The sequence below is a fragment of the Vulpes vulpes genome, chromosome 6 (genome assembly GCF_048418805.1).
Source record: "Vulpes vulpes isolate BD-2025 chromosome 6, VulVul3, whole genome shotgun sequence".
Taxonomy (NCBI): domain Eukaryota; kingdom Metazoa; phylum Chordata; class Mammalia; order Carnivora; family Canidae; genus Vulpes; species Vulpes vulpes.
This window is the reverse complement of record NC_132785.1, coordinates 103,421,026-103,446,926: the sequence shown is the minus strand read 5'-3', so window position 1 is coordinate 103,446,926 and position 25,901 is coordinate 103,421,026. Positions and strand designations below refer to the sequence as shown.

Sequence of the window (25,901 nt, the reverse complement as noted above, 5' to 3'; positions counted from 1 at the left end):
TATAAAAGGTAATATGTTTATGGCAAAAAGTCAAGTACTACATGAAGGTATAAAGTAAATGTTAAAATATAAAAGTTTCCCAATAGTATAAACTCAAACAAATTAAAAGCAGGGACTTGAGCAGATATCTGTACACCCAATATTGTTAGCAACATTATTCACAATAGCTAAAAAGTGGAAACAACCCAGATGTCCATCAGTGGATGAATGGATAAACAAAATATGGTGTGAATGTATAAAGGAATATTGTTTAGCCTTAAAAGAGAATGGAATTCTGATACTTGCTACAATATGGATGAACTTAAGATACTATGCAAAATGAATAAGGCAGAAGAAAAAAGACAACTGTTGATTGTATGGTTCTACTTACATGAATTACCTAGAACAGTTATATTCATAGAGGCAGAAAGTAGAGTGGTGGTTACTGGGGATGGGCGAAGTTATTGTTTTTTGGGTACAGAGTTTCAGTTTGGAATGATGTAAAGATTCTGGGGATGGCAGTGGCAATCGGTGCACAACAGTGCAAATACAGTGAATGCCACAGAATTGTATACTTAAAAATGGTTAGAATTGGTAAATTTTCATGTTATATGTATTTTGCCACACTAAAGTTTCCCAACTCTAGCCTGGAGGTGGTGTCCACTATAAACCATTTCTTTTATAGCCATATAGACAGGCAAATATAAGCATAGATATGCAAGTATGAGCATATGAGTTCAAAATCTACTCTTTAGGGGCACTCATTTAGGTGCTGGGTACTCCACAGTGTACAAAATTGACAAGGTTCCTTCAGTCATGAAGCTTTTTATAAATTTGTTTTATACAAAATGTATTTTGGTACACAAACTGTTTTACACCCTACATTTTCCCTTAACAAAGACCTTTGGACATCTTTCCAAATTAGTTCTTATAGATTTACTGATTTCATAGCTGCATGCTATGTCCTTATATGGATATAATTTGTGGCTGTTGTACAGAATGGAGGAGGGGAGAAGAGGTATAGAGATTGCTGTGGTTTGCTGCTTGAGTTTGCCCCCTTGTAACTTAAAATTTTCTTAGGAGAATAATATAGGCTTGTTATAAAAAGTCAGTGCCAAATATATCAAATGAAGGTAAAAAACCTCCAATCTGTTCTTCCCTCTCTTTTAATCCTATTCCCTGAAAATAGTAACCACTGTTAAATCACTGTTAGCACTTAGAAGTTATTTATCCTTCCAGACATTTTTAATGCATCTGCAAATACAAAAAGATACTTAGAACATACATAGTCTCATTCTTTAGGAGCTGGCTCATGCAGTACACTACTGATCATTTAATTAAGACTCTTGTGAGTTATGCAGAGGAAAGAGCTGGACTGGGCTTCATTGAGAGCTAGGCTCTTCTAGATTGTGCTATGACAGGCAGCTTCTTAGTTGTTATTTGTATGCCATCCTGTTAGTGAGATCACATCAAGGAGAGTGCTTTGAAAACTGGTATGCTAGAAGTATCACAACTAAGTTCTTTGGTTGCAAGCATTAGAAACCAACTCAGCTTCTGTTAGACAAAAAATGGTGAGGAGGGGGCATTATAGAAGGATTTTAGGTAGCAAGTGAAATGTTTAAACAACCAAGTCTCTGGAAAGTCAGGAATAGGGTGGCTTTGAGGGTTTCAATATCAGTGTTTATCCCATTCCATTTCTATATGTCTGTTCATTTTCCTGAGGAAAAGTGTGTGGCCTAGAGACCATATCTCTACTGATGAAGTGGGGTGGAGTCCTGGGTTTATGTGCTTCATCAGCATCTTACAGAGTTAAGGAAATGCAGTTTTGGGAAGGATGGGATTCAAAGCTGGCAAAACTGAGAGTCAGTCTTGAAGTGTCAGCCATATTAACCCTCTATTCTTATTCCCCTCTCAAGGAGGAGATGACCGTCGGGTTCTGCTATGGCACATGGAGCAAGCTATCCACTCTAGAGTCAAGCCCATACAGCTGAAAGGAGAGCACCATTCCAACATTTTTTGCCTGGCTTTCAACAGTGGGAACACCAAAGTATTCTCTGGAGGTGAGAAGAAGGGCGATTTCCACCTTGGTTGGTTCACTGTAGCTGAGATTTTAGATAAAGGAGTGATAAAGTAACTCCTTGTTTTTCTTCCTTTATTTCACCAAGCTGTAGAATTACCGGTTTCCCATAGCTTGTCTTCTCTGCATTATAGCAGTTTAGACAGTTACAGAGAGAGAGAGAGGCAGAGACACAGGCAGAGGGAGAAGCAGGCTCCATGCAGGGAGCCTGACATGGGACTCAATCCCAGGTCTCCAGGATCACACCCTGGACTGAAGACAGCGCTAAACCATTGAGCCACCTGGGCTGCCCTAGAAAACTTTTTACATTGCAATCTGGCATACAGAAACACACATACATATTTAAAATAGTACTTAACTGTACTGTGTGGGACATTCTGATTTTTTAAAAATTCTATTTCATTTTTAAAGATCTTAAAGGTTGTGATTCATGTTGATGTCATAATCTGTGGATGGCTCCTGTTTGAAAAACATTGTATTAGGGTATAATTGGGATGGTTTGTGCTCAAGCTGGCCTCTTAGTGATGTGTTCCATCAACTATACTCCTTTCTGACCACATTTCTAGCCCTGACCTATCTGCTACACTGCAGATTTTCCCATGGAATATCTACCTGTGTGTTCTAAAAGCAATATAAGTGCAGCAGATCTAAAACCAAAATTATTAGTCCTCCTATCCTGCACAAATATTTCCTCTTGTTCCCTGGATTCCTTTTCTCAGTTATTGTCAACATTCATATAATGATTTTAGCTATAAGCCTTAACTTTAAGAAACTGCTAATACAAAAGCATTTTTAAATCTATAAAAATGACAGTTCCGTATGGTACAGCCTAATAGAAATCTTAAAGTCATCTTCAAACCTTCTTTTCTTTAAGTTACATATCTTGCCACTCACCAACAGACTTGAAAGCCTCTCATATTCATCCTTTAGTTTCTGCTCTCTTTCTATACGTACTGCCCTGGTTAAGGTACTTACCTTTGATCTGGACTTTTACAGTGGCTTTTGTGATTTCTGCAACCAGTCTCTAACCCTCCTAATTCATCACAAGTTTTCTTTTAAAAAGAAAGTTTAACCCTGTGAACCTTTGACCCTACAGTGTCCACAGGACAAAGTCTAAACTTCAGTCTACCTCTCTAGCCTCATCTCCCTCCCCTGCATCTTGTACTCTATCTGGCCCACTAAACCACTTTCCATCTTAGGTGCCCTTGTATCGTTTGCTCTTATTATTCCTTCATGAGTCATGATTAATTGTCCAGTCCCCAACAATTCTCCTAAGTCTTCTGTTGATAAGAGCTTTGAGTTGTTGGAGTTTCTGTTCAAATGCCTCCTTCCCCATAAAAACATTCTTCTCTTCTGCCATGTACTTTCAGCCTGCTCCTGAAGGAAACAAATTACTTCTTTATCTGTGTCCCCATTATAGAGAACATCACTACAACAAGATAACCCATTTCATCATTATTAGTTGTTTGTGTAGCTGGACTGGGAGTTTCTCAAGGGCTGGACAGAATCCTACTTTTCTTGTATCCTAGCACCTTGGCTTTGCCTGTTACGTAGAAAGCGTTAGTATGGGTTTAATTTACTTGGTATGCACCCACAATAGAGTTTATAGCCAGGGACTTAAGATGACCTGGGCCACATCTCTACTGCTACTATTACTTTCTATTTAAGTGACTCTTGGTGTACTTTTCAGTGTAGAGTGGGAATTTTTTTACTTCTGTCTTTCCATATTCAGGTTTTTATGTTTGGTTATATAAACACTTTGAAGGCAGGACTACACATATTGTGAATATAGTATTTTTAGATTCCTTGAAGGAATAAAGAAAAATGCAAGAGAAAAAAATTGTGGATAAAAACTTTCCCATCATTTATAATCACACAGTCATAGGATTTTAATGCTATGAGATGATAACAATATGAATATGAACAGACATTTATTGGGGGCTTACTAAGCACTCAGCCCCATTCTGAATGGTTTTACAAATGTACTCTTATCCTCACAATAACCCTATGAAGTAGGTACAATTCTTATTCCTATTTATAGATTAAACACTGGGGCATAGATTATCTGTATTCTGAGTCTCACAGTTGAAGGTTTTGCTTACGGAAAAAAAGCTAAGTTGGATGAATTTAATTTGCCCATGGTCATTTATTCTTTTTATTCTTTTTCTTAATGGCCACAGGTTTTTCGTTGTAGTTTTTACATATATATGTGTATATAATCCATTGAATAATTCATTTGGGAAACTTATACCTAGTTGCTACTGGGCTTTCAAAAATTCTTTATACCCTTCTGAAATTATTTTTATAAAACTTATTTTCTAACTAATATTCCTAATTTATATTAACATTGACTTTGTTCATATGCTTCCTGAAAACTTTAAAATTTCATATTATAATATAGACAGGGAGCATTTTGTAGGAATTACCAAATGTCTGCTTTTCTCCTTTACAGGAAATGATGAACAAGTTATCCTCCACGATGTCGAAAGGTAAATAGATTATTGGTATGTGAATGTGATTGACTCTGGTTTTCATATGAAGAGAGGCAAATATCTCTTTAGACCAAAATAGTTGTTGTTTTTTGAAGGAAATAACATGAAGCCAGCTGTCCTTTTCTGAAACAGATTTCTGTAATAATTTTGAAATAAAATTTTGATTAAAAAAAAGGATTTGTAAAGTTGGAATGAGCTTATACTTTTTAGTGAAAATTTAAAGGGAGAGGTTGGAAGAGAAGGAAACAACATAGTAATAGCTAATCTTTACGTGCCAGGTACTATTCTAAGTGCTCTGCATGTATTCATTAGTTTCACCCTCACAATGATTTCATGAAGTGATACTATTCTGGTCTCATTGTGGATGAAGAAGCTAAGGTGTAGGGATGTTAGGTAATTTAAGGTCAGGTGGTGCTAGGATCTGAACTTAGGCTGCCTGGCCTTAGGGCCACGCTGTTGCTCACATGCCAGACTGCCAGATCGACTCTCTGCTACTCCTGCTAATAGCTGGCTGCTTTAAAGTGCTCCCTTGTTTTTGGAAATCAAGCACCACCCCCATATCTGTATAGAAGCAGATGCATTCTGCAGGAAGTGAAAAACTAAGCTCACCTGTTGAGTCACTTTCAACTATGTTTATTTTAGTGCAAAAAACAAACTCACCATGAAATCTATAAAAAGTTTTTCTAATAGAACTTTTATTTTTTACCTGAAAGTTGAATATCTACTTTTTAAGGAAATACAATATTCTTTGGGTTTCGCTGGATTGACTTTCTACTGGAAATGAGGGAGAATCCTACATGAGGAACTCTAGGGCTGGGACTTTGTGTGCATGTGTGTGCCTGTTTGCCTCTCTCTGCTCTCTATCTCTTAGCAGCGAGACCTTGGATGTGTTTGCTCATGAAGATGCGGTATATGGCTTGTCAGTGAGCCCAGTGAATGACAACATTTTTGCCAGCTCCTCGGATGATGGCCGGGTTCTCATCTGGGATATCCGGGAGTCTCCCCATGGAGGTAGGGTCTAAAGGCTGTTGGATTGTGTTGAAGAGTTTGATGCCAAGTTCATTTCAGAGGGAGTTTATGTCCTGAGTAACCTGAGTGGGAGAGAGAGAAAGGGAGAAGCAACTCTCATGGTGGGACACAGATATGTGTCACTAGATGTCCCATCCTATGCCTAAACCAGAAGGGAGGTGCCTTTCTCAGGCCTTCTCTAGCCACTTGTGAGCCTCCACAAACCCTGTACCTGTCATAAACACCACAATACTTTGGTGTTTAGTGGCCCCAAAGAATAGAAGATGAGCATTTCATTGTAGAGGTAGCTACCAGAGGCTAGCTCTGTGTGATTCTGACATGCACAGATTCTTGGTTATTTATAGAGAATGGGGCTATTCTGCACTTGCGTCCTCTTTTCAGACATGTATATAGAAACTGAAAATGATGGCAAATGCCCTCTGTTTAGGGCAGTTGTCCAGGTGAGTTCCTTCTCTAGATGTGCTTTTGGAGCTTCTGAAATAGAAAATGAAGAATTGTTTCGTTGAATTTCTCTGAAGTTTTTGAGGAAATGCATCTTTTCAGCTCGTTTCCTGAATAGAGAGTTCACTCTATACATCTGCCTGTCTTCAAAGACTCTTTCTTCCAGCATTACCCTCAGTGTCACCGCTGCCCCCACCTTTAGTACATCTTTGTCATGATCATACCTGTGTACACAGAGTTACTTTCCTGCTTGTCTTGTCTAACAGGATCTAGATCCTCTGTATTATTCTATATTCAGAGCATTTTAACATGCTGGGCTGTGTCTCATTATGGAGATTCAGGCTATACGAGAAGCTTGTTCTTAGAGGCAACCAGATAAGGTAGCTGCAAGGAGCAGCTGTGGTTGAGTCACCATGTGTTGGGTCAGGGAGATTCTCCTCTGTCTGGACTGCCCAGAGGCCCGTGCAGTGTCCCATGTGGAAATCCTAGAGTGGGGAGTGCTTTCTGTCTATTGCTTCTAAACAGTCTCCAGAGGAATATGTTCTTCTGGGTGGCAGAGAGATTCCTTCCTCACCTGGGGCCCATGAATATAGGCAGAGGGCTGCAGGGTTTCTAAGTGAAGTTGATTGGGAGCTGGCTGGATGCAAGAGTTTGTTAGGTGCCTTTTTTTTTTTTTTTTTTTTTGTAATATTCCAATACTGGGAATGAAATCATAAAATTCTAGACTGAGACTATTTTCTCTTCAGTTTAGGGAACAATTTAGAGAGAAGCGAAGACTGTGCTATTGTTTTTCCTTGCCTTCAGTTTTCTCATTGTTTTGCTTTGTCTTCATTAAATCTTTGTGTAGTTTTAAAACTTTTAATTTCTAAAACTAATACATTTGGATTAAGGTACAATAATTCTACCAGTAATTGGTCATAAATTTTTTCAGCTCACGTGGAATTCAATCTTATTGTAAAACAGCCTACCTTCCCAGTTACCGTGACCGTTTCCGTTTGTCACAGGATCTAGAGGTAGAATGCTCCGCGTTGCTGAGTATCATAGCTTCGAGTTTGCTTATATGTGTTAGAGTTCATGTTTGCAGAGATGTGTGTGCTAGTCCTTGTGGGCAGGGGTGACCCCTGGGGTGACGGAGTGCTTTGGGGCTCCAGCAACTACAACAGTTACTACAGGGTCACATTCCTGCTTTGCCTGCCTCTGGCCCAGAGGCACCCAACAAGAGCTATGGGGCTGATTGTCATTTCTCTATTCACAGAGCCCTTCTGCCTGGCAAATTATCCGTCAGCCTTTCACAGTGTCATGTTTAACCCTGTGGAGCCCAGGTTATTGGCCACAGCCAATTCAAAGGAAGGAGTGGGACTCTGGGATATTCGAAAACCTCAGAGGTGAGCCCCCTTTATTCATATGGTGTTAAAACTTTCCCCTGCCTCAACTCTCAGGTAATGTGATCAGCCGGCAAGGGTTTTGAGAGCCTCTTTGGTCATTGATCTCAGTTGGCCATCTCCTAACATACACTGGTGCCTGTGAAGCCAGGGAGCCCTGGCCCCAAGGGATAGACGGTGTGAGAAATGCATACTCCTTGCCGAGGGAGCCATACATCAATTCTAGGCAAATAGAGGATAGCTTCCCTTCAGTAGTGCCTTCTCTCTTTAGGCCCAGGGTTCTCCAGATGCCTGGGAGCTCTTGCAGGGGTGATAGATGTGGAGAATTTATCAAACTTGTGGCAACTGAACCAGGGATTCTTAACTCCAGGCACAAGGGGTTTTACTACACAGGCTTCAGGAGAACTGTGAATCCCCAAATTGTGTGGAAATTATATTATGTATCCATCTAAGTATATTTTTCTGCAAAGGGAGTTTATTTGCTTTTTTCAGTTTTTCAAAGGGAACAGTGGCTAAGACAATAAAGGATAAGAGCCATCACATATAGTGTTAAGCACCTAATTTATTTTCCCTTCTGTTTACGTGATTAAAAGAGTACACTTAGGACAATCTTCAACTGATGCTACACATGACTAATGGGAGAATTTCAGGCATCGTTAAGGGAAATGTGTGCATAGGGGCGAGTAGGAGACTCTTTTATGTTCTTTATATTCTGTGGTGGAGGGACAACTTTTTATGGCACCTGTACTTGAAGCTAGCCTTGCTTTATAAAAGACTTACATGCATCTTCTGAAAATTCTGCCTGGGGGTAACTTCCTACTTTGTAAAGCAATATTGCAGAAGAATATCATGGAAAGGTAGTGAGGTTATGATTTATTTCACGGGCCTCAGATGAAAGGGACAATTAAATACAGAGGATCATCTCCCTTGGTGATTTTTAGTTCTAGCAAATTTTCTCCATGGGGCAGTCAGAGGGATCTAGAACTATTGCAGCAGATCGGTATAGGCCAGAGGGGTGCTCCTGGTGTTGAGCAGGGCTCCCTGAGGCTCCGCAGGGCAGCAGAGATTTCCCCAGCTCTTGCCTTTCCTCCCTACTGAAATGCATACAGTGGCAAGACCCTTATTGTGCCTTCACACTGTGCACTTAGAGAGGTTCATTCACTGCCTATATTTCCCTGTGTTCAGCTCTAACATTCTCTGCTGCTTGAGAGTCTTTTAAGAACAACTGCTTGGCCTCATCCATATTACAAAGGACAGGAATTGGACTAACTATGCCAGCCTTCTCCGAACCTTCTACCTCCCATACCTACTATTGTAATGAATAGCTAGCGACTGGAGTGGGGCCCTAAACTATTCATCCCCAGTGGAAAGCTTCAGTAGTGCATGGCATGAGCACTGTCTTGAGAGTAGAGGAGAGGTTGAATGTTTTAATTCTCCTAATTTCCCCCTAGCAGTTGCCTACTCTGTGTTGTATTTGGGCTTTCCTCCCTTTTCTACTTGTCTCCTCACTAAACATGACTTCTTTTCTTTCTTTTTTTTTTTAATCTAAGTGAGATTGTTTCATTTTTAAGGTAACATTTTTTTAGATTTAAGGTTTATATCCAGAGAAATATAATAAAGCAACCCCCCCCCCAAAAAAAAAAGGAAAAAAAATTTCATCTCCAGATTATCTCTGTTAGGTACATTTTCTACATATTTGTACATCAGTATGGTTCTCCTTTTTGGTTTCTAGTCATTCTCTCCAAAAGTGACTATAATGAATACTTATGTATCTTTCCAGAACATAATTTAATGCACATACTAGCCTGTATATCTATACTTTAAAAACTTTGGGCTAGGGCAGCCCTGGTGGCTTAGCGGTTTAGCGCCACCTTCAGCCCGGGGTGTGATCCTGGAGATCTGCAATCGAGTCCCTTGTCAGGCTTCCTGAATGGAGCCTGTTTCTCCCTCTGCCTGCATGGAGCCTGCTTCTCCCTTTGCCTGTGTCTCTGCCTCTCTCTCTGTGTCTCTCATAAATAAATAAATAAATACAAACAAACAAACAATGGAGCCTGCTTCTCCCTCTGCCTACATGGAGCCTGCTTCTCCCTCTGCCTGTGTCTCTGCCTCTCTCTCTGTGTCTCTCATAAACAAACAAACTTTGGGCTAAAGGAACCATGTATTAATAACCCACTATTTTCAACTTCTTTTTTCAATTAATAATATGCATTGGAACTTTATTCCTATCAGCACTTACAGAGACAGCACATTCTTTTTTCTTTTTTTTAAGATCTCATTTTTAAGTAATCCAGCCACCCACCATGGGCCTCGAACTCACAACACCGAGATCAAGAGTCATATGCCCTACTGACTGAGCCAGCCTGGCGCCTCCCCTAGCACATTCTTTAATGGCTATATGGTATTCCATTTATATGATGTGTCCAACAGCCAGGACTTCTTATTTCCTGTTTGGGCCATTATAAACAGTGCTACACTGAGCCCAGTTGCACATCTATTTTGGCCTATCTTTGCAAACATATCTGTAGGAAATTGCTGCATCAAAAGGTGTATACTTTTATCAACTTGATAAAAATTGTCACATTGTCCTGTTACCGCCAAAGGCTGCACTAATGTACAAGCCTACCAATTGTGCATGAGGCTACACATTTGTCCAGACCCTTGCCAACACTTACACTCCCTTATGGGGGGGAATATTATCTTCTTGTTTTGATTACTTCTTTCATTATGGGTGAGGTTATATGGTTTCTTTGGTAACTTGTAGTTTTCAAAGCCCATCTGGGAGAAAAGTCCTCTAATAAGGCTAATTGGTAATCTTGACTGATTCCTTTCTTAGAATAAAAGGATGGTCTAGGATGTTTTTACCCATTTCTTTGAACTCTTCTAAGGTTCTGTGTGGTTCTGTGGGAGTGAGGCAGACAAGGTGCGTGAAATAATCTTGGGGTCCCAGTCTTCATCTGCTGGTATTTTGGGATTAAATTATAGATCTTATCTGTTTGATTTCTCTCAGTACAAATTGCTGTGGGAGAGGAAGAGAGGGCCCTTTGTCTTTTCTATGAAGGATTGATTATGCTGAGTTGTAGTAGATGATTTGTTTCCTGAACACGGCTGTCTAGAAACCTCAGCCTAGATCTTGAGGCAGTTCTGAATCCCCTGGGAGGACAGCCCTGAAGCAAGGTAGATCTATTCCAAGGGATATTTAATGTCTACAGAAAGATTTTAGGGAATTCGTGAACCCCTTAAAATTGCAGGCAAAATTATATGTACTTGTATATTCAACTGAGCACACATGTCATTTTTTTTCTAGGGATTGGGACAATTTTACTAGGTTCTCATACAGACCTTTGACTCCCAAGAAGAAAAGGTTGAAGTTGCTCAGCATTCTAACGATTCCAGATTTAGACCCTACTGTGGAACTTAGCGGGCTTATAAGCAGTTTTCAGCCTATAATAGCTTGGGCATGTGAGTGAATTCTGGGCCTACTCAGGAAGCCTACTGGCCTCCTAGAAACAAATATAATCTTCATAGAGTAATAAAGGGGCCTCACAGTGAACACTTTTTTTCTTCCTGGCTTAACCTATAGATTGTTCCACGTTGAAATGGTTTCTCAGGTCTACCCCAAGCCTAAGCTGTATCTCTCTCCTTTAGGTTGGTAGTCTGTAGGAATGTGAGCAAGGTCATGTGTGTCCCCCTCTTGTCCTGAAATAAGTTAATTAGAGGGCTGGCTGGTTGAATAAAATGTCATCTCTAAAGGGAACTTTAGTTACATCTGATCTGACTTCCTCATTACACAGATGAAGAAACTATCCCAGCAAGCTAAGGGGAGGCAGAAGAGCTTGGCGGTTTAGAGTGTAGAATCTAAAGCCATTATACTGGTTTCACATCCAGATAGTATACCTTAATAACCATGTGGTCTTGAGTAAGTTACTTCATCTCTCAGTGGCTCATAATAAATAATAGCTAATATTTATCAAGCATTACTTGCAAGGGATTATGACAATTACATAAATAATTCCTAATTTAGTCCTTATGACAGCCCTATGAAGTAGGTTCTCTTATTGCTATTTTAATGGTAAGAAAATCAAGGCACAGAGAGTTGAAATAGCTTGTGTATATGAGGGTATCATATCCACCCCCTCTTTTAAAGCAAACAAGGCCCCTATACATTCTAGTCTTCTTTCATCTATGCTTCCTTACAGTAGAACTCTCAGAATTCCTCCCCAGTTTTTCCAATACAGATATGTCCTATTCTAAAGTCCGAGGCCTTTAGACATTTCTGCCTCTGAAAGTTAAGCCCTTTGCACTGTCTCAGCCCCTGTCTACGTGCTGGTTTTCCAAGTTCCTTGCTCTTTTAATCCTGAAGACCTGCACATGCTATTTAGTTTGCTGCAAAGCTTTAGAACAGAGGTTGTAAATTAGCTGCCCATAGGTCAAATTCCACCCACAGAGATATTTTGTTTGGCCTACATCATTAATGGTGTTTGGGACGTTACACAGAAAAATCATAATTTCTAATGCCTCTTGAAAAAGCGAAAAGATCCGGTATCATTGGGTATTTATTCTCCTGTGGCAACAGTCTGCCAAAGCTGTCATGAGTTCCTCTTCAAACCTTGTAGATGTGTTCTACCACTCCTTGATGTCTTATCCAGGGGTGCTTCCTTCATTTACATTACTTGCCTGGCCCTATAGACATTGGAGTTGGAAAGGTCTGCTTTAGGGAGTGTAGTAATAATGAGTGGGCCATAGGGTGAATGGGTAGGGGAGAAAACTTCACATACACAAATATACATTGCATGTTTGGACTAGGTGTTATTCCTTTCATTTGGATTACTTCTGGAGATGTCTTTTTACAACTACCCTGTCCTTGGTCACTGCCAACATCCCAGTTATGTCTTACTTGGACTGGTGCAGTGGCCTCTGAACAAGTTTCAGATCTGTGATCCTCTAACTTCAAGATAGTTCAGGAGAACTAAAGATTCCCCTGATACTACTCTGCTTGTCTCATCCTTTTCATTCCGTTTCACCTGACTGCTCACTCACCACCTCTCTCCCTTCTCATATCTTTAATTTCTGTCACTTCCTGTCAGAAACTCTTAGCTCTGTGACAGGTAATAATGTCTTGCTTTGACAAGGATAATAAAGAGAGTGATTCTTTCCCACTCAATAATAAAACTAGGGCAAGCCAGGAATTCCTGTAAAGACTTAACCTTATAACATGGTGCTTTCACGTGGTGTGTAAATGACACATCTGAAAATGGGCAATGAGTGCAAATTCCTACTATTGAAAAGAAATTGCTCTTAAGACCTGACCTGGCTTTGAGGGCCTCAAAGTTAAATGTCTGTTTTGTGGGGCCTCTATCAATCCTGCTTCTGTAGAGGCCAAATTAAGCATAACTCTTTGCCTTCTGAGCAAACCAGACACTGCCACGTTGCATTTTGAGGGTTGCTTGTACTATCATGGGAAAGTAGAGCTCAGGGTACAATTTCAGAGGCTGGAAAAGGTACTTATGCTCTAATGTTTGTTGAAACTTTAAAGAATGGGGCTGTCTAGACCATAATGCAAGGCCATTAGGGTAGACAAAAATTTCTTTAAAAAAAAAAATATTTTATTTATTTATTCATGAGAGCCACAGAGAGAGAGGCAGAGACATAGGTAGAGGGAGAAGCAGGCTCCCTGTGGGGAAAGCCTGATGCAGAACTCAGTCCCAGGACCCTGGGATCACTACCTGAGCCAAAGACAAACACTCAACCACTGAGCCACCCAGGCATCCTCCCTAGACAAAGATTTCTTAAACACAACCCAAAAAGCACTCTACATGAAAGAAAAATGATGATAAATTAAGAACTTTTGTTTATCAGAGACACTGTTTAAGTGAAAAGATGAGCCAAAAGATAAGCCGTGATCTGGGAAAAAATTACTCATAATACATGTATTGAACAAGAATTCCTATCTAGAATGTAATAGAACTATAAATCAGTAAGTAAGAGAAAACTCAATTTTTGAAATGAGCAGACATGTTGGATAGGTGCTTCACAAAAGAAGATATACCAAATAGCCAATAAACATTTGAAAAATATTCAGCTTCATTACTCCTGAGGGCGGTGCAAATTAAAACCACAATAAGGTATCACTGTATATCCTGAATGGTTAAAATTAAAGAGACTAATAGTACCAAGTGTTGACAAGGGTATGGAGCAACTGAAACTCTCATACATTTTAGGTTAGAGTAAATTGGTACAACCACTTGTGAAAACTCTGTCAACATCTGTTAAAACTCAGCATGTGACTCCATGACCCAGTAATCTCACCCTTAGGTATATCTAAGAGAAATTAGTGCAGACTTCCATCAAAGATGTGTACAGTAATATTCACAGATGCTTTATTCATAATAGCCAAAGGCTAGAAACAACCCAAATATCCATTGAAGGAGAATGGATAAATAAACTGCAGAATAGCCATATAATGGAGTATCACATAGACTAAAAAGAAAGAACTATTGATACACATTTTGACATGGATGGATCTCACAGCCATAATGTTTAATGAAAGCAGCCAGACAGATATAAAAATGTATGGTGTTCAAGAACAGGCAGGCCATAGAAGTCAGAGTAGTAGTGACCTCTGGGAAGGGTATTTATTGATGACTTAGGGAGGCATGAGGGAAGCTTCCAGGGTTTCATATCTGGGTAGTAGTTTCATGGGTATATACTTTAGTAAAGGAATTATTGAGCTATATACTTAGATTACTTAGAATTAATGCATTTTACTGTATTTAAAGTATATTTAATGTATTTAAAGTACATTCTAAAAGGCTAAGGTCCCTATTATATTCACATAGGTATTTGCCTTCCCTGTGATTCCAGTGGTTGTAGTAATATCACCAGCGCTTTAGGGAATGATTTGAACAGACAAAAAAGGAAGAGAGGAGAGTCAGGAAGACCCAGCAGTTTGGATGGTGTTGTAGAAAAAACTGCAAGAGAAAAGCTGGAGATCATTGGAGTTTAGTTGTCAGAATGATTAGCTGTAATTGGGGGACATGGCTTCTGGTTAGGCTCTCCTTTCTTTCTTCCCCCACTCAGTCATCTTTACACACATATACAAGCAAGCTGAAATATGCTGAAATCTGTAATGAACACTTGCTTTCTTCCTAGAATTGTATTGCTTTTTTGTTTGTTTTTATCAATGTCACCATCACTCCCACAATCATCCTGGCCAAAATCCCAGAGTCCCATTTTTCTCTTCTTTCTCTCTGACCCTCTGCCATAACCAGCCTTGCTCTGTGTTAGTGCCTGGCCATTATTTTCAGTTCTCAAAGCTCCGGCTCCTTATCAGGCCCACAAGACTATTTCTGAAAGGGACTACACCGGCTTCTTAACTTGGCCTCTGGCTTCTGCCATAGAGCGCATATCCTTAAATATCACTCTTGCTCTTCCCCTACGTGGGAGCTTTAGTGGATTCTTGTCATCTTTGTGCATGGCCCTATCCCTAGAACCTATATGTGGGATGCTCTAAGAAAATGTTTTTTGGAATGAATGTATGACTTACTTTACTGGATAAAATAAAAACTCCTTCAGCAAACAGTCTGCTCCTTCTCTCTCCCCTTGTACTCTCTTCTGTATACCAACACACATAGAGGAGAATTTCTCTTTTTTTTTTTTTTTTTTTTTTTTTTGCTTTTCTTTGTCAATTCAAGTTTTAGTTACCTTTCAGGGTCCACAGTCAAATTGATAGCCCATCAGGAAAAGCATCCTTGCTCCCATAGTCTTAAAACTTCCTTTACTCAGTGTGTCCCCAACACCTAGCACAGTTTGGACACAGAATATATGCTGAATGAATGAAGCCTTCTCTTCTACAGGAAGAGAGCTCTCTAGTCAGAGTCTCTGTAAAGTACTTATGGTCTGTGGCATGCATATTGCTTGGTTCATTTGCTGCTTTTGCCATCATTAATGATCTTTTAATATGAGTGTTTATCTCCAACTAGATCAGTATTAGATTATTTTATTTCCTTCCCAGTGCCCAGGATTTGCTTCTCAGAAAAGAAGTGTTTGTCTGAATCTGTGCTATTACTTGTCATGTTTTCCTATGGATTTTTAAGGACAGGACCTTGTTTTATCTCTGATCTCTTGAGCCTAGCATAGTACTTAGAATATTATGTACCTTCAGTAAATATTGAATGAATGCAGTTTTATACTTACCTCCAAATAGTCTGTATTTTCAAAGCAAGCTTTCTGTAATGTTTTCTGGGCCTGTTAATTGCTTGAGTGTAATGGCATGGATCAAAACATGTCTTTATGGGATAAATCCTTAGGGAAGGTTGTAAGAGTTCTTGCTGGGTTTTGACTGCCTTTCAGTTAGGGTTACGTGGGGAAGCCAGGGATTCTCCTGAAGCTGCTGTCTAGTTTTTAGGCCACGTGGTGGAGCTCTAGAATCAGGTTTGTCCATTGGAAGACATTAAGGCCCCCGCTGTCCTAACCTAGTGGTTCTCAAGCATTAGAGGGCATCAGAATCACCTGGAAATCTTGTTAAAATACTCCTTCCTGAAGGACAGATCCAGAGATTGAATTGTTGAGACCTGAGGCAGGACCTGTGAATCTGCCATTTGAAACAGATATTCCAGGTAATTCAGCAACTTTGCGTAACCTGCAAGATGGGAGCTATGGTTATTAAAAGGTCTGTGTTGAGTACTGTATTCATTCTGACTAGGGTCTTTGGACTTTGGGTCAGAGCTTCCCCATGTCCATTCCTTTGCACAAAGCACAACAAGTGTGGCTTTTATAACAAGAGACTTGAGACCAGAATATCTGGGGAATGTTTCATGAATGGATGAAAGTTCTAGAAGCATGTACCAATCTATATCCTTCCTTTAATACTCCTCAAGTATTGTTATTCAGAGTTACTGTCAAATCCCTAATAAATCAAGTGGATTTTTTATTTTAAAATCAAATCTTGATTTTTCTCTTTTTAAAAACTTTTTATGGTAAAAAAATTTTAGATGTAAATAAAAGTACAATAGTAAAATAAATTCTAACATACCTATCACCCAGCTTCAGTAATTAATCCATGGACAATCTTGTTTCATTTATTCCTCATCTGTGACTTCCCTCCCTAATTATTTTGAATCGATTTCCATGTAACATATCATTTCTCTTTAAATATTTTAATATATATCACTGAAAGATAATTTTTTTAAATTGAGGTAAAATTCACATAACATAAATTAACTATTTTAAAGTGAAAAATTTATCATCTAGCACATTCATAATGATTTTTTTTTTTAAAGATTTTATTTATTTATTCATGAGAGACACAGAGAGAGAGAGAGGCAGAGACACAGGCAGAGGGAGAAGCAGACTCCATGCGGGGAGCCTGATGTGGGACTTGATCCTCGGTCTCCAGGATCATGCCCTGGACCGAAGGTGGCGCTAAACCGCTGAGCCACCGGAGCCGCCCCACATTCATAATGATTTACAACTACCACCTCTATCTGTTCCAAAACATTTTCATCATCCTAAAATAAAACTCACACACTTTATGCCATGACTCCCCAAAGTACTTTTTTCTTGCTAGCTTCTGGTTAACAATTGATCTGCTTTTTCTCTCTATGGATTTATCTGTTCCAGATATTTCATACATTATGTGACCTTTGGTCTGGCTTCTTTTACTTATGTTTTTGAGATTCATCTACATTGTAGCATGTATCATTACTTCATTCCTTTTTATGGCTGGATAATACTCTATTGTATGGATATACAACATTTTGTTTATTCATCCATTGATGTGCATTTGAATTGTTTACACTCTTTGGTATTATGAATACCACTACTATTAACATTCGTGAATATGCGTTTGAGTACCTGTTTTCCGTTTTTTCAAGTATATACCTAGGAGTGGAATTGCTGGATCATATGGTAATCCTATGTTAAACTTTTTGAGGAACTGCCAGAGTACTTTCCATAAAAAGATAATTCTTTTAAAAAGTATAACCCCAGGGAATCCCTGGGTGGCTCAGTGGTTTGGCGCCTGCCTTTGGCCCAGGGCGTGTTCCTGGAGTCCCGGGATCGAGTCCCACATCGGGCTCCCTGCGTGGAGCCTGCTTCTCCCTCTGCCTCTGTCTCTGCCTCTCTCTCTCTCTCTGTGTCCCTCATGAATGGATAAATAAAATCTTTAAAAAAAGTATAACCCCAACATTATCATACTTAATAACTTCTTAATATCATTGCATATATTTGATTAGTGTTTAAATTTCCTTAATTGTCGAGGCACCTGGCTGGCTTAGTTGGTAGAGAGTGTAACTCTCGATCTCGGGGTTATGGGTTTGAGCCCCACATTGAGTATGGATATTACTTAAAATCTTAAAAAAGAAAATTTCCTTAATTGTCTATGAATGCTACAATTGGTTTTTAATGAATCAGGATTTATATAGGGTTCATACAAAGCAGTTAGTTAATAGGGCTGCTGAGTCTCTTTTAATCTACAAGTATTCCTGCCTCTCCCCTTTTTTCCTTGCCATCTATTTATTAAAGAAATAATAATAATAATAATTATTATCTATTTATTAAAGAAATAATAATAATTATTTCTTTAATAAATAGATTATCTTGTGGAATTTCTCACATTTTTAATATAGTGATTGCATATTTATACTGTCATTTAGCATATTCCTTCTGACCCCAGTTTTTCCTATACATTGGTTTTAGATTTAGGGACTTGAACAGTTTTGTGGGTGGGTAGTTTTAGTTTTTGGGTTTTTTGTTGTTGTTACAAAAATATTTCATAGATGGTGTTAGGTATATCCATAAGGAAGCTAAAATTATATAGTTTTATCTTTCCTTTTGTTTTAAAATATAATGACCAACTTCTTAGTTTAGCTTTTTGAAATACAAGTAGTGCTGATGAAGATGTGGAGAAACTGGATCACTCCTACATTACCAGTGGGAATGTATAATAGTACAGCCACTCTGGAACATAGTTTGGTAGTTCCTTTAAAAATTAACAACGAACTTACCATATGTTGTGTGAAGTCAATCTCAAAGGGTGTATACTGCATACTTCCATATATATGATATTCACAAACTAATATATGTGAAGAGATGGAGAACAGATTAGTGGTTGCCAGGTGTTAGCAATGGGGATAGAGTAGGGATGAATGTGGCTATACCAGGGTAGCATGAGGGAGTCTTGTGATGATGGTACACATAAGTATCTTAATTGTGGTGGTTACATGAAGCTGTAGATGTGATATAATTACATAGAGCTACAAACACACATACCACACATATGAGAGCATGTATAACTGACAAAAATCAAAATAAGCTCTGTAGATTGTACCACTGTAAATTTCCTGGTTTCAAATAGTATATTATAGTTATGTGAGATGGTAACACTGGGAGAGGCTGGATAAAGGGTATAAAGGACCTTCGTATATTTATTTGCAACTTCCTCTGAATGTGTAATTACTTCACAATTAAAAGTTAAAAAAACATGAATTCTGTGTTAATAACATTCTCCTTTTAAAACTTTAATTAAAGCTGAAGTCCCTTCTGACTACCTCTTTCAGTCCAGGTCCCCTGCCCCCCCTCTCTTGGGGGGTAATGAATAGGAGTTCATAGCATATGCTTCCAGAACTTTTTGTTTTTTTGCTTTTATGTGCTTATATATGTACCCACAGGAAACATACGGTGTTGTCTCTGTACATATGTGTGTTTTCCACACAAAATGATGTACCACTGTACAATTATTTTACAACTTGACCTTTTACTCATCAGTATGTGTTGGGAATTTACCCATATATTAACATACCTGAATTTATCTCATGTCTTTTGCCACTTGAGAATTTGAGTCAACTCTCTTTCTGTTGAGTCAGCTTGAGTTTTTCTTCTAGGAAATCTTTTGTGACCACTCCCACCCCTGTCTCCCAGGTAGAGGGTAGATGTTCTTCCTATGTCTCTCAGTACACATGTTCCCCTTATTCCAACACTATTCATGCTATAGAAGGAAACTCTTGGTTTCCTTGTCACTAATTGGTTCTCGAGGGTGTCTCCTTCATCTTATTTCATTTTTGAATCCATGGGCCTAGTGCAGTATCTATAATAGTTAGCAGGTATTCAATAAATGTTTATTCAGTAAATGCATGCATGAGTAAATGAGTTAATTAAACTACAAGAAGGGTGTGAAGTGAACAACTTAGATAAATCCTTCTGGCCCTGATGCATTGTCATCTGATACTACTCTCTTTGCTGAGTGGAATAACCCATTTCCACCATGTGTCCTGTGAAATCTTGTTTTCTTTTTGTTTTGTTTTTTTTTTTGTAATTTGTTTTATTTATTTTTAATTTTTAAGATTTATTTTTTTATCGGGTTGGGGGAAGGCAGAGGGAGAGGGAGAGACATATTCAAGCAGACTGCACTGAGCACGGAGCCCCACACAGGGCTTAATCTCACTGCCCTGAGATCATGATCTGAGCCGAAACCAAGAGCCGGATGCTTAACCATTTCCACCACCCAGGGACCCTTCTGTGAAACCTTGTTGAGCCAAGAAGCAGAAAAAACTTGCTGGTCCTATATCTGGTGCTTATCTATTGTGTGCTCAGGACCAAATCATGTAACTGCTCAGGACTTTGGTTCCCTCTAGTATGAAATGAGAATAATATCATCCCCACTGTCTACCTTATAGGGGAATTATTGTAAAGATTAGATGATACAGGGCAGCCCCGGTGGTGCAGCGGTTTAGCGCCGCCTGCAGCCCTGGGCCTGATCCTGGAGACCTGGGATCGAGGCCCACATCAGGCTCCTTACATGGAGTCTGCTTCTCTCTCTGCCTGTGTCTCTGCCTCTCTCTCTCTCTCTCTCTCTCTCTGTGTGTGTTTCTCATGAATAAATTAAAAAAAAAAAGATTAGATGATACAGTGTACACACAAACATTTTGTAAACTAAATTTAATGAACTTCTTGCTCCTTCAAGAGTATCTATTGTGATGTTATTCCTTCAGTGAATTCCTCATAGTTTAAACTTTTTACGTTGTGATAACAGATGACCACTTCTATTTTATCTGTTGTGAGTCACATATTTTAGATAGGGATTTCTGGGTATACTCTACTCATTTTGGCTTCATTTACTCATGAATTTACCTATGTATGGAAGACTTTCCAAAAACATTGCCAATGTTTCTGGGTTCTGCATAAAATACTTTATATTTTAAATCTTTTTTTTTTTAATTTTTATTTATTTATGATAGTCATACAGAGAGAGAGAGAGGCAGAGGGAGAAGCAGGCTCCATGCACAGGGAGCCCGACGTGGGATTCGATCCGGGGTCTCCAGGATGGTGCCCTGGGCCAAAGGCAGGCGCCAAACCGCTGCGCCACCCAGGGATCCCTTAAATCTATTTTTTATTCCAGTAATATGACCTTGCCATTTATTTATGGGTGCTTTGGAAGTAGGGTGGTGGATCTGCAGAAAGAAATCAAACTGAGTTAGTTTTAGACCTAACTTGATGACTGTGTTCAATACTAACCAACATAGGCCTGTTTAGTACTTGAAAACCTACCAAAGGAGGGATATTATTTGCTCTCATTGAGAAAGATGGTAAGAGACACTGTTTTCAGATAGTTGTTTGACTATCATTATATGAATTTAAAGTAATGATTTAATTTCAGATTTAACATCTATACCAGAATCCTATGGGGCAGCATATTATTTGAAGTTTTCATTAAGAGGGTCTTTAAATTCCCTACTCTCATATTTTTTTCAAAGCTATTTTCTGTGTCCCCTAGTTAAAAAGTATCTGTATATGAGATGGTATTTTTAAAATAACATATTTTCTTCTGATTACAGGAAAAAAAATCATGTTCATTGTAGAAAAACTTGGAAAAATAAAACAGAAAGGCACAAAAAGTAAAAATTACCTAAATCCTATAGTCTCATTTATATATCTTCTTGTTGGTCTTTATACATCCATCAATCTGAGTGTTTATCCATTCATAAATATCACTGGATAGGACATAGGTTCAAAATCTGTAGAATTTACCCCTTTCTGATATCTAACAGATGAATTTTCTTTTTTTTTAAACTTCATTTCCCCAAATGTAATTATTAATTTTCCTTTTGAATTTTTGTTTTGCATGTATTAAAAACTCACTTTAAAAAATACAAGATATAGGGATCCCTGGGTGGCACAGCTGTTTGGCACCTGCCTTTGGCCCAGGGCGTGATCCTGGAGACGCGGGATGGAATCCCACGTCGGGCTCCCGGTGCATGGAGCCTGCTTCTCCCTCTGCCTATGTCTCTGCCTCTCTCTGTCTCTCTCTCTGTGTGTGACTATCATAAATAAATTTTAAAAAATAAATAAATAAATAAAATAAAAATAAAAAATACAAGATATAATTAAGACACCTGCCTACCTGCTAATCTCTTCCTTCTTGTTGGCCACTTATTAGCAGGTAGACGTATTTAACTTATTTTAAGGATGTGTGGTAGTGTCACACAAAGATGGGGGATTGCCTGAGTGGTCATTGGCAAATGGGGCTGGTTCTTTGCCTGTTCAAGAGGACTTGGACTCAGATGATCTCCAAGCCTCTTAATATTTCTCCAGTTTTATGCTGCTTTGCTTCTTGTCTCTCAGATTGGGTTTCACGTGTAGACAAATGTCAGGACCCATGTGAACTTTGGCAGAGCCCATTTTTCTTTTTAATGTTTAAAGTCAGGGTTTTTGAAACTGCTGCTTCATGATCCATTAGATCATTCATTCAATGGCTATTTATTGAGTGACTATTACATGCCTGGCACTGGGATATATAGGGAAAGGATATAAAAGTTAGTAGTCTAGTGGGAAAGGACAAATAAGAAACAAAATAAATACATAAAAATATATGGTATGTAGGATGGCAATTCATGTACCTGGAAAAATAAAGCATGCAAGGGAGACAGAGTATTGGGGAACTTGAACTTTTATACAGGATATCAGAAAGGGCCTGATTGAGGAGGGTATTTGAATAAAGAGGTAAGTGAATGAACTATGGACATATCTGGAGAACATTCTGGACAGCAGGATCTGCAAATGTAAAGACCCTTAAGCAGAAGCATGCTTGACTTGTTCTAGGATCAGTAAGGAGGCATCATATGGTTAAAGTAGAGTAAGGTAAGAAGAGTGCTAGGAGGTAGAGATACAGGGATCGGGAGGTGGTTGTCTAGGGTTTCATTGGTCTCATAAAGAATTTGGTTTTTACTCTGGTGTAAATGGGGAGCCACTGAAAGATCTTTAGCAAAGGAATGATGTTTCTGACTCTTGGTTCAGCATCCCTCTGACTGTGTTATTCAGGATAAATGAAGCATAGGCTAAGAGTAGAAGCAAGGAAGCCAAGGTAGAAAGCTCTTTCAATAATTCTGTGGGCCATGAAATCAACTTAGATGGTCACAAGTGTTTATTAAATAAAAAAATATAGAATACAAAATCAGGGCGTAGCATTATGGTAAGTGGTAAGTACTGTTTAATGAATTTATGCTGGAAAAAAAAAAACGTGGATGTACGAGGATGCAGTATAAAATGTACTTTACCAAGGGTTGCTATCAAAGTTTCAAAGCCATTATTCTAAGACACTTCTGTTACTGCCAACTAGAGGGGACTTTGGTGTTTGGATACATTCTCAGTGAGCTGCTCCTAGAGAAACAGACTGGCTTCCTGTAGTTGTGTCTCATCAGTCAGCAGTTTGGCCTTCTCTCCTTTTCCTTTGCATTCCTCTGTCTCTTGTTTTCAACTGTTTGCATAGGAGTTCTTCATAGACAGTGACAAATTCTGATTTTTGTTTTCAGACCCTTTTCTGCTTAGGATTTTTTCCAAACTTTACCTCTTTCCTCTTTCACATTCCTTCAGCTTCGTGGCCTTCCACCCTAATAGCCAGTGCACCCACCCCAGTTTCCTCTCCTGCCATCAGGGACTGCCTGTTTACCTGGATATATTCCCAACCCCTCTTGCAGCACTGTTACTGTTGTTTTAGCAACTGTCATCCCAACCTCCCTCTTCTCTTGTTTTTTTTTCTCCCTCTTACCAAGCACCGTTCATTAAACTCTCCCTTTCCAGTTTTATATACTGTAAGGTCAGGGCTGATGCTAATGTAATATCTGTCAGAAGGTAGGACCAGGAGTAGTTAGTTGTAAGGTGAATATTAAATTGCTGCTCAGAAAACTCCTCTCTATTTTCTGCAGTTTGGGGTGAAGGGGTATCTGATAAGCCAGGCCATCTGATGAACTGAGATGACTAAATGTTGAGTCCTTAGTTCTATGGGAAATTCATGTGTGTCCTAGAACAAATCTGTTATGGCAGTACCTCTTAATTTATTTTGAGATCTTGTTCAGTTCTGCATGGCTTTTGAGATCTCTGGGTCAAACACAAAAATTTAGGTTCCAGATCACTTTATCTTTGTGGATCCTATTCTGGAAGATGATGATTAAAAACACAGCAATGCCTGCCATCCACATTTGCTTCATGTAGGGATTGGATATGCCATTTGATCATCTAAAGATCTCTCTTCTTTTTAAAAAGATTTGTTTTAGTAGGATTTTATTTATTTATTCATGAGAGACACACACACAGAGAGGCAGAGACATAGGCAGAGGGAGAAGCAGGCTCCCTATGGGGAGAGCCTGATGCGGGACTCAGTCCCAGGACCCCAGGATCACGACCTAAGCCAAAGGCAGACTCTCAACCACTGAGCCATGCAGGTACCCCTAAAAAGATTTTTTTAAAGTAATCTCTACACCCAGCTTGAGACTAGAATCCACAACCATGAGATCAAGGGTTGCATGCTCTACTGACTGAGCCAGCCAGATGCCCCTATCTAAAAATCTCCCTATCAGAAATGTATCAAACCCTTCTGCCAACTTCAGTCAAACTTAAATTTCTGGAGGTTCAAGAAGGGAAGGAAATTTTAGCAGGTACATTGAATCTATATATTTCAAGCCAGAGACGTTTGGCAGTGAATCATGTTCTGAGGAAAGTGAGTTTGTTTTAGACAGAGATCACAATGTATCTTCTCATATTAGTTGTCTAACAGTTCTGGCTTCCTCTAGAGAAGTCTCAGTCTTGGAATTGAGGATTGTGTTAGAAAAAAACAAACGAGAAAGCCCAGGTTCTCCTGCCAAATCACATAAAAGAAATGGTTAAGGGTTATTGGGACCCTGAACAGACTTTAATAGGATTGGTGTGGGCTGTGACGACTCCCTGAACTTGTTTGCTTTCTATCTAATTCCAGTGTCCTCTTGGATTTGTCATATTTTATGGGTTGTGCAAGTACAAAATGTCCTTTATTCCTTATAGGTCATCCCTTCCTAAAGCAGAAACCAGAAGGGAGGGGGAGGTATCAACCCCCCCCCCCCCCCCCCATCAAGGACCTTGATTTTTGCCACTCTGGTTGTGCAATACCATCTGATGTCTGTGATTTGGAATAACAGTGCATTTCACAGGTGTTATTGAAGCTTTCACTTAGAAACCATAAGGAAATTCATGCTGGTGGGCCTTGGTAAATCATGTTGTTGGTACCATCAGGTGAATTACTTAGTCCTGAATTAATGGAAGTCCAGGTTCATGGTGTCTAATCTTGGAAACTTTATCAATGCCCTGTTTTATATTGAACATGATACTCCCAGTTACTTTCCTTGGAAACAACCTTAGCCTATTTCTCTTCTATTCCAAGGCCCTTGGCCAAGTACCTTAAAAAATGTTCTTTTTACTCTGCCAGAACAATAAAGAAGTCCATTTGAATACTGGGAATGAGAGGGAGCAAAAAAAGAAAAATCCAGGAGACCACACTAATGAGAAATATTTTCTTGTTGTTCTGTGGTTCTCTTGCTTTTTGTCCTGGATCTTTTGCATGCTGACCCTTGGATTACCTCTTACCCCAGTCTTGTTGCATTTTATGACAAATCATTGGCTGGAGATAGGTTGGGAATAGATTTATTGCTTTTATTTTTCTAAATGGGGATATTTTGAGTTGAACTCATTTTAACTTACTGCTTGTCTTTTCAAGATACTGCTCATCTTGTTTAGGTACGTAGTGGTGGCCATTTCTCTGAAGAGTGGGGATAGTGGCATCTCCATTATCAAGATCAGAGTTCAGAAAGCAAATCAAGATTGAGGCGGTCTATCCTTAGTTCTCCAAGAGGAAGTGAGAAACTTCTCCTTTGGAGAATGTGTTGATGACAGGAAAAAGGCATTTCAGGCATTGATTGTTGGTAGAGAAGAACTCTGATTTTTAAAAGAAATTAGAGGGATCCCTGGGTGGCTCAGCGGTTTAGCGCCTGCCTTTGGCCCAGGGCACGATCCTGGAGACCCGGGATCGAATCCCACATTGGGTTCCTGATGCATGGAGCCTGCTTCTCCCTCTGCCTGTGTGTCTCTGCCTCTCTCTCTCTCTCTCTGTGACTATCATAAATAAATAAAAATTAAAAAAAAAAAAAAAAGGAATTAGAGTCTTTCGTGCAGAAAGACATGGGGCTGTAAAAAGTGCCATAT

General features: G+C 39.2%; 1 protein-coding gene across 3 annotated transcripts in view; it reads left to right on the top strand.

Annotated features, from left to right (window-relative positions):
* The window catches only part of DCAF5 (DDB1 and CUL4 associated factor 5), a 101,298-nt gene that overhangs the window by 23,893 nt on the left and 51,504 nt on the right, over positions 1 to 25,901 (top strand). For all 3 annotated transcript variants that reach the window (XM_026008462.2, XM_026008463.2, XM_026008464.2), the window contains exons 2-5: positions 1,896 to 2,039; positions 4,509 to 4,545; positions 5,420 to 5,559; positions 7,274 to 7,403. In XM_026008462.2, the coding sequence (XP_025864247.1) occupies positions 1,896 to 2,039; positions 4,509 to 4,545; positions 5,420 to 5,559; positions 7,274 to 7,403 (451 nt within the window). The remainder of the gene's footprint in view (positions 1 to 1,895; positions 2,040 to 4,508; positions 4,546 to 5,419; positions 5,560 to 7,273; positions 7,404 to 25,901) is intronic.